At 37.0% G+C, this 10,037-nt stretch overlaps 1 protein-coding gene across 2 annotated transcripts in view; it reads left to right on the forward strand.

Annotated features, from left to right (window-relative positions):
- Positions 1 to 5,579, forward strand: part of Prrc1 (proline rich coiled-coil 1) — a 36,505-nt gene extending 30,926 nt beyond the window's left edge. The window contains exon 9 of one of the 2 annotated variants that reach the window (XM_004854446.4): positions 1,364 to 5,579. In XM_004854446.4, coding sequence (XP_004854503.2) covers positions 1,364 to 1,573 — 210 coding nt within the window. In that variant the 3' untranslated portion in view covers positions 1,574 to 5,579. The remainder of the gene's footprint in view (positions 1 to 1,363) is intronic. The other variant, XM_087180558.1, reaches the window with a different exon arrangement.
- Positions 5,580 to 10,037: the final 4,458 nt, after the last annotated feature.

The raw sequence follows: 10,037 nt of genomic DNA on the forward strand, positions 1-10,037 counted from the left end.
TGTGAGACATAGTGATGTACTAATAGTGCACTGTAAGTTTTGAAAGAGAATTTTTGAAAGAGAATATCAGAGCAGAGGTTCCTAAATACTATGCTCTGAAATATTTTCTATAATATGTCCTACTTCTCCTGGAACAGCTATGGAGTTTCTGATTCAGGTGTTTTAGTTGGGGCTTAAGAAACTGGTTTTGCACAAAACAAACAACAAACTCTCAAGTGATTATAATATACAGCACAATTGGGGATCACTGTATAGTAGAGATCCATTCTGTATGCAGAGTCCTCCTCTGGACTTGACACCCTGAAACAGAAAGACCCACTCCACTCTCTGCTACTAAGCAAAGAGTTTATTCTTTTATACCTGTATGAATGAATAAGTGATTTGAATAGAAGCAGATAGAGGTTGGGTTAAAAAGTATGAATGATGTAAAATGGTTTGATGCTGTCATGGACTGGACATTATTTAGTATGTATAAGCTTGCAAATGTGTTAGTCATGTTCCTGGGTTCACTTTCTAGACTAATTGAGCAGTTCTTTCCCAAATGGATCGGTGCCTTAATGTACAATTTCATTCTTTCTGGTTGGAATTTTATACCATTGAAAGATAGTTTTAGCACTAACATCATCATCATTCATCATCATCATCGTCATTACTGTTCAGAACCAGGGACTGAACTCAGGGCCTTTGCACTGAGCTACATCCCAACCTTTAAAAAAAATTTTTTTTTTTTTAATTTTGAGGCAGGGTCTCACTAAGTTGCTAAGTTGGCCAGATGGGACTGGAACTTGGAATCTTCTTGCCTCAGCTTCCCTAAGTGCTGCCGTTCTAGGCAAGCACCAGTGTGCCTGGCCTGCACTAACCCAGTTACTAACCTGACATGACACTGAAAGTAGAGCTGGAATTGCAGCCTTTGACCCTGAGCTCTGTTAAGAGGTGGAATGAGTAGATTTAAAACTTTATAGGCCGGGGATTTAGCTCAGTGGTATGGGCCGTCTGCCTTGCAAGCATAAGGTCCTGAGTTCGATCCCTGGTACCAAAAAAAAAGAAAAAAAAAAACCTTTATTGTGCACAGAGTCCTTGGTTTAATCCCCAGCACTGCAAAAAAAAAAAAAGAAGAAAATTATGTTTGAATGGAAAAAATGAGCACAAGGGAGGATATTTTTAACAAAGTAGATTTGTGCAGTATTATTGTGATTGTTTTGTAGCCCAGTAACTTTAAACCCTTGGCAGCATAGCTGTGTTTTTCAGGGTTTGTCATAATCTATATTAAAAGTCAAGACTTTGAGATGTCACTTAAATGGTAGCTAGTTCCAGTGATGGTATTTAATGAACCCTAAGTATTATGGATTTTGTTTTCCCACAGGCTCAAAGTCTAACTCCGCAGGACTACAATCTGCGGTGGTCAGGCCTTTTGGTAACAGTGGGCGAAGTCTTGGAAAAGAGTTTACTAAATGTCAGCCGGACCGACTGGCATGCAGCTTTTACTGGCATGTCACGTCAACAGATGATCTACAGTGCAGCCAAAGCCATCGCGGGCATGTACAAGCAGCGCCTGCCACCCCGGACCATATGAGGGGAGACTCTTCCCTTTCCACTGGCTGTTCAAGAAGAGATCGTACCTTTTGTGGTTGAATTAACTTCAATGAATCTAGTGGTTTTTATAATTTTCCTGTAGACTACAATTTTTTTTTCCTAGAAAGGCATGGTATCATTCCAATAGAAGAAAAACATAGACCTTTTTGTAATTATATAATTTCACCTACCCTAGTTCTCAAAAGAAAATATACAAATATATTTATAATAAAGCACAACTTAATATACCAAATTTATAAAATGGAAATTCATGTGCAAAGACATTTAATTTAGTCATTTGTACCTGATTTTGTTTTTAAAGAAGACATGTTTATTAAGTTTTTTAAAAAGTGTTCTTTTTTGCTTTATGTATGTGTGCATGATCTCAGGTCTGATGGTGAGCAGTGTGCTCAACAGTTTACCTTAAGACACCTACTTGAAGGGAGATGTTGCTCATTTCTATGCATGTTTTATACAATATGGGCCACAAATGGACAGAATTGATATTTCTTTTTGGTCATCATATACACATATAGTTTGGAAAATTACGTGTGTTTCCTTTTTAAAAATAATTTCTGGCATTTTACAGATTTATACTGTGAACATTGGGATAATCCATTGTATTTTTTCATTGGTATATGACAACTAAAAGACAAATGATACAAGTATATTTTGGATCAGACCTATTTGTGTTGTTTTTGTATAATACTACTCAGCACTTCCAAGTGTAAACTCTTGACAACAGCACTGTTTCTGCTTCTGCTTATGTTCTCCACACTATAAAAAGAGAAATTTTTGAGAGGGAATTAATTTGCTTCTTACTGGATGGTATGTCTCTTACTTTAATTATTAAGGTTACTTCTTACTTGGTTGCCTTAAGCACTACTTTTTAAAATTTGTGCCATTCTTCATTTATTTTTTGTAGACATTTGCAAAACTATTTTATATTCAATCTAGTTATTTTAGTCCATTATGTTTGTATTTAGTGGAAGCATTTTCTTCTCTCAGATAATGTATTTTACCATTTTTGGATTTATGTAAATCAAAAGTGAGTAAATTTTTTTCTTATACAGTGAAATTCTATGCAAGTACATGTAACTTTTTAAAGATAGTTTCATATATAAATGTAATTTAATTTGTATTTACTCTTCTATACAGTTATTTAGATGTAAAAAGTAGCACAATCTCTGGCATTTTTATAAAAGGTGTCAAAGCCCCTATCCTGTACTGTCTTTACCTGTAAGGTTTGTTTTGTATTAATGTTATTTCTAATGATTCATTTCTCACATTTGCTACCTGAGAATGAGAAGAATTATTAGTTTTGAAACTATGTTAATTTCCAAGCACTGTATAATGATTGGTAAAATTCAGACTTCATTGTCATTCAGAGTAGTGAAGGAAATGAGACATAATCAGTTGCTATTGTGAACTTTTGCCCAGGGGTAATAGGGACAGAATACCTTTTCTTTGTCCTTTGTAGGAAAGAGAAGCCTTTCTCTACCATTTGCATCATTCCTGGAGCTATCCATTTCTTAATGGTATTTTTTCGGGAGATTGGCCCTGTGATAGGAGCACAGTCTTTTAATACAGTCTGAAGCCCATAGTTGAAATATTTCTGCTACTTTCTCTCCTATTATATAGGGAGATATCATAGGTACTAAAAATATCTGATTTTTTTTCTTTTTATTTTACCAAGTCTAAAATACCTTCGTTGATGCTTTTGAGGGTTGCTCTAGTAGAATCATAAACACCAGTTGGTGTTTCACTGGGTAATGATTTTCCTGCAGTCCCCAAATAGCGATGGCAGAGTTACTCCGTGGCTCAGTTGAAGCTAGATAAAATTCCTGCACCTCAGAGGTAAACCTCTTTGGAGCAGTGTGAGTGGGTGAGGAGGAGTGGAGAAAGGCAAATAGAGAGAAATACATGATCTGGTCTGGCCTCTGATTCTTTTCTTGGCCCATGTTCTCTTTGAAAGGCATCAGAGTGTATCTGATTCCACATGCTCAGCTTTGACATCTTCTGTTTTGTCTTCCTGGGATTTTCCTGTTAAGCTGGAGCAAGAGTAACTCACTATCTGTGGCACATTATGGCAGCTGAGCCAGGCAGTCTTACTAGAGATATTTAGACATTAGAGTGCGCTCATCAGTGTGAGGCCCTTTCCAGCCCTCCAGCTCCTGTCCTTTTCTCTTCCTCCCCATTTCCTTATAATTCCCACATTAGCATTTTAGGGGAATGGGTGGATGTTTATTTGCATTTTTTTGTTTCTTAAACTTTAGGAACACCCATCTTTAACACAATTGATAGTAATTGTTGTGGTTATTTTTGTGATTTTTTCTGAAGAGCTCCAGATTACTGAAATTTATGTTTTATATATTTAACCCAAATCACTTAATTTTGTAAGCTTAGACACTTTTTAATTAGTGTAGGAAAAACAGGAAAAATCAGACTCAGATTATTCCTCAGTTTATTCAGTTCCAGGCTTTTAAAAAATTATTACTGTTGTTTTCTTTTCTCTTTTTTTTTCCTGCAGGGTTGGAGCTCAAACCCAGGGCTTCATGCATACTAGGCAAGTGCTCTACCACTGAGCCACACTCTTAGCCCCCTTTTAAGTTTTTGAGGCAATGCTGAATTTAAGCTGTGCCTCAGAGACTGAAGTTTTAAAAGCTTTAGGTGATACTGATAGCTTCCTCTTTGATTCTCTTGTCATTTTTGCCTCCACATTGTTTATTCCTCAGTCTCTTTCAGAATTAATGAAGAAGAAAATTGAGCTGATATAGGCAAAAAGCAGTATGATAATATAAGTATATAAAAGTACACATGCATTTGTATTCAGAAATATGCAAATTCACAGTTTTTAACTCAGGGTCACCTAAATTGACATGCTGTTGAATTTACTGTGTTCTGTGGCTAGATAAAATTCTAAACATGACTTTGTGATTTGTGAAACCAAATTGATAGTATTCTTTGTTTTAAAAATTGTCAGGTTAAACACAAATTATTAAAAAATACGGAGTTTTACTCCAGGATAAGGTGTTCATTTTGTGATATTATGCAGAATAATGTATGAGTAAAATCAACTTTGTAAGTATGTAAATATGTCATAAATAATGCTTTAATTTATTTCCCAAAGGCATATAGTGATTTTTAAATGCCCATTTATATTTGTATTATATTAGAAAAACTCATTTTTTGTCTAAATTGGTTGCTGGCTGCCAAGAATTCTTGTAGAAAAGCAGCTTCAAATACCTTCATTCTAATGGAACTGTAGTGTTCAGGTACAGCAGGATTGTTAATGTCAAGGTCAGAGAACTCCATGTTTAGGAGAAAGGATACACTGGAGATAAAGGAAATTGAGCTGGAAGTTACAACCTGTGTTCATGAGGGAGCCTGTTTAGTACTGGATTTAATTTACCTTTGACCACTGAAAATGTCTTTTAATTAGCCAAAAGCTGTAGTGTACATTAGGGTTCATTTTGGTGCTGTACATAGGCTTGGATGGATGTACAATGACATGTTTCCATTATTATAATGTTGCAAAGTATTTTCATTCCCCTAAAAATTCTCCATGTTCTACCTGTTCAAACCCAGCTCCCACCCCAGACCTCTCATGCCCACTAATCATTTCACTGTCTCCTAGTTTGTCCTTTTCCAGAATGTCTTATAGTTGGCATCTTACACTGTGGTAGCCATTTCATATTGGTACACACTAAAAAGGTTTTCCTGTCTAGTTTTATGGCTTGGTATTTCTTAGTGCTGAATAACAGTCTGTTGTCTAGACGTACCACAGATCACTTCTCTCTCCACCTGCTGACCACTACCTTGGTTGTGTCCAGGGTTTGGCAGTTAGGAGTAATGCTGCTATAAATGTTTATGTCCAGTTTTTTTGTGGGCCAGGTTTTTAGCTCCTTTGCATGAATACTTGGAGTGCAATTGCTTTTATGGTGAGAGGGTTAATTCTGTTTAAAATGGCAAAATGTTCTTAAAAATAAAAAACTTATTTCTTGCTATATATATACTATTCTGAGCTTATGACCCCAGGACAAGAGAGATTTGTTTTGCTTTAGCCGGGTGGAGGATCCTTGCCAGAAGATAACAGAATATTAATTGGGGTGAGTTGTTTGCCAAGAAAGGACCACATATTTGATAGATTAAAAATATCACTTCTGAGACTAGGAAAGACCATATGAAATTTATACTCAATTTCAGAATTAAATGGAGAAGAAAAGTTTTGGCAGTAGAAACAAAATTGGCAATAGAATATGAAGGAGGTTTAAGAATAAACTCATTTTAAGAATCAAAAAGAACAAACTTGGGGCCGGGATTTAGCTCAGTGGTTCTGCTGCTTGCCTCTCCCTCGCAAGCACAAGGGCCCAAGTTTGATCCCTGGTACCAAAAACAGAATAGACTAACCTCTATATGTATTGTTGGTTAGGCACTAGATTAGAAACTTCTATATTAGGTTATTGAGATTTTATTTCTCCCATTTTTATAGGTATATGGAGATATATTTTTCTAGGTACTATAGATATATTCTAGGTACTATAGATAAACAGATTAAGTCATTTGTTCAATATCACAACTGAAGAATCACAAAATTCAGAGTGTGTGATTTGCTAAGTAAACTATTCTACAATATCCTGAATACTTCAGGAAGTTATGGGTACATAATTCTATAAATACTTGTTGAATGAAACTGAATTCAAGCAATGACAGGAGGACTTTGCCTTACTACATTTCTAATTTTATAGTATGTTTAGCAAAAAGGTTTTACTCCATATTTCTGATATGAAAACATTTTCATCATTTTCAAGCTTGTGTTATTTAGATATTCTACATCCAAATTTGACACACTGTAAATTTAAGTTTACCTTTCGGTGTCATTTTTATGATAAAACCCAGAAATAATCTTTAGTGACATCAAGTAGGTATTTGAAGATGGGTGTAATGGTGCATGCCTATAATCCCAGCTACTCAGGAGGCTGAGGCAGGAGAATTGCAGCTTAGCAAGATTATCTCAAAATTAAGAAAAAATGGAGGGGGCTGTGTACATAGCTCAGTGCTAGAATGCTTGTCCAGCATGTGTGAGGCCCTGGATTCAATCCCCAGTACCAGAGCATGGAATAAAAAGGTATTTAAAGAAAATTAATTATTGTAAACTGGTCAAGCAAAGAACTATATGCCTTTAAAAAATATTTTTAGAATAATTTGTTATTGCAATACACATGTAGAAAAGCACACGAATTAATCAGAATGTGGATACATTCATGTAACCACTGCTGTCATAAAAATTAAGTCAGCCCCAAATCACCCCTTAGGCCTCCTGAAACTGTAGGGCTCTACCATCTGTAGAAGATAACCACCATTCTGAATTCTAATACCACAGATAATTTTGCCAATTGGAGGAATTTTACATAAATAGAATCCTACAAGATGGATTCTTTGTCTCTGATTTCTTCAACATTATATTTCTGTGAATCATCTGTGGTATTATATATAGCAGTGTTTGTTGCCTGCTTGTCTAGCGTTCTTTTTTCTGAATGTATCCACATCTATTCATCTTCTGTTGCTGAGCAGTTGTGCTGTTTGTGGTTTGTTTGGCTACAAGCAATAATCTTGCATACTTCCTTTGGTAAATGTATGTAGCATCTCCGTTGGGAATACAGGTAAGACAACTGATTAGGTCATAAAGTGTGCATGTATTCAGTTTCAGTATTTATTGTCAACATGTCTTATTGACTAAGTTTACTCTTCCTGTCATGATAATCACATTTCTATATGCTCTACATTCTTGACAACCTGTTCATCTTTTTAAATTTTGGTTTTAATTTTATTTTCTTTGACATTAAAGATAATGAAGTTCATTTATTTGGATATCCTCCTACAGGAGGCATTAAATCTGCCCATTTTTTCTACTTAGTTTTCCCTCTGTCTTACTGATTTATAGAAGATACATATATACCTCCTAGGTACTATAGGTACTTGCACATATCTCTCATCTTTCATTTCCATAGTGGCATCTTTCAAGGAGCAAAAGCTACAAAGAGATGATATCACTCTCTTCTTTTGTGGTTAGTGCAACATATGTAGTGTTTTTAAAAAATCTTTTCTTAACCCAAATTCAGGAAATTCTGTGATGATTTCTAAAATTTCACATTTGAGACTGACAGTCTTTCTATAATTATTTTACGTGTATGTGAATTGTATGGAATAATTCCAAGTTATTGCTTTTCCCTTAGGGAGGCAGGTAGGTCTGGCCATTGCATTTTTATTTGAGGCCTCATCTTCTTTAGATGCACCTCCAGCCACAATTCTGATGTCTATTCTTTCCTCGAGAGCCCAGTCCTTTTCTGACTATATAGTAATTTCTATTTAACTTAGCTGCCTGTAATATTAGGATTACAGGCATGCATTACCATCTCTAGTCCCTTTGTTTTCAATGTGAGAGCAGGAGCAGTTTGAAGTTGTAATCATATTGGGAAACACATATGAGTAATATTTGATAGCCATAATTTTGAAAAGACATAGAATCAGCTGGAGATCCTATTGCATCTGAAAATTTGATCCAGTTACTGTCTCTACATCCAAACTTGATAAAACATAGATAATATCTCTCCCTCTCAAGAATCTGAACTGCTTTTGTTCTCCTTACTCATCATCTGTTAATATAAGCATTTAGTAACTTAATTCTTAGCAAGAGTCTCCCCCTAAGTATAAAGCTAAAATTAATGTGTATTTTTAAAAATGGAATTGGTCTGCAGATTGTTAATAGAATTCTTGTATACCTTTGAGAATATTTGCTTTGTATGTTGAGCCATGCAGAATTACATGTAAAACCCCTGGCTGGAACCAGGTTAGAATTCTCTGTGCCCTTCTTGATCTCAGCCACATTCTCATCTTCCTCACCTTCCTGTGGGCTCTCATTACCACTTTTGTACATCTAATCTCTGGGCCCAGAGCATGTTATAATGCTGACTTCATTAATGTGTATGCAGGGAGGAGAAGAGGGAACAGCTGAGATGCCCAGCTTTGAAGATTTGCAGTGGAACACACTCAAGACATTCAACCAAAACACTTGATTAGCCAGTACTTGAATGACCCTAAAGTATAGCAAGTATGTATTTTGCATTGTTTTTCTTCAGTGCCAAATTTCAGAGCATCAATAACCAGACATTTTATTCTGGTTATTGATAAGAACTTGCTATATTCATTGTCCTAAGCTGAATTTTCTGCCTCTAAATGCCACATATATCTTTTGCTGTATTCATTGTTTTGGCTCCACTGTGACTTTGTAATCATTGAGACTACAGCTGTATTTTCTATCTGGTTGGTCTATCTGTTCATTTTGCTAACTCCTGGGTGTACTTTTAACCTGAAGGCATGAGCAGTAGACTTCATTTCTACATTCATACTTGAACATTTAATAGTCATAAATTAGTAAAGAATTACTTTCTCTCCCTAATAATTTAGCTTTGTAAAAAGCATCATTTTTGGATTAAAAAACCAGAGAAGATTATACTATCACCTGGTGACTCTGTGGGACCAAAATGACTCCATTTTGGAGTCGTCTCCTTTGTTCTCTCAAATTTGTGCTTAAACTAGGAATTCACCACTTGAAATTCCTGAGTTTATTACCCAACCACCTGTGTACCCGGGGAGAGAGCGTTCCAGGCACACTCTCTGTAGGATAAGCAGTTAATGAGCTGACTGTCCACACAAGATAGATGCGGCCATTAGTGGGTCTGCTAACGATCAGTATGTAACAACCGGCCGTTAATCTTTGCCCCTTTTCTCCCTCACAAAAACCAATACGTAATCCCCTTCGACCCCCAAAGCCTAGCCAACCAAAACCCTACACTTCATATGTATTAAGTATTAACCAATCACCTGGCTACTAATAACCAAAGCTTGTTGTATTCTCAATAAAAACCCTGCTAGTTAGGGACTCAGGGCTCTCAATCTCGATCCGCTGTGTCGGTGACAGTTGAGAGTCCCTGCTTAAGCTTGAATAAACGACCCTTGTGTGCTTACATCGGAAACGGCCTCCTGGTGGTCTCTGGGACTTCACAATCTGGGCACAACATTTGGGGGCTCGTCCGGGATCCCAAGACCTTCAGGACTCCCGTACCGGAGGGTCAACGCCGGCTGGTGAGTGTTTTTTGTGTTTGTAAAGTCTGGGCCTATTTTCTGGGAAGGTCGGCAGACGGTCTAGGCGGACGCGCTGCAAGGGCCGCCGACCCGGGATCCTGGAAGATGTTCCGGATTCCGCTGGTGGGGACGGAGTGCCCCAAGAGTACGGGTCAGTGAGACTCCTGGAGGGATGGTGCGGGTCGCTCCCGCGGCACGGCACGAGGCCGTCGTCCCATTTGCATTGCCTCCGATCAGGCGGAGGACGGCTTTGTCTCGCGTGTTTTTCTGTTGTGTTTATTTGTCTGTGTGTTGTACTGACTTGGACTGAGACGATGGGA

This window comes from Heterocephalus glaber, unplaced genomic scaffold, assembly GCF_053883595.1.
Source record: "Heterocephalus glaber isolate CG9 unplaced genomic scaffold, H.glaber_assembly_v1.0 deba00001463, whole genome shotgun sequence".
Classification (NCBI taxonomy): domain Eukaryota; kingdom Metazoa; phylum Chordata; class Mammalia; order Rodentia; family Bathyergidae; genus Heterocephalus; species Heterocephalus glaber.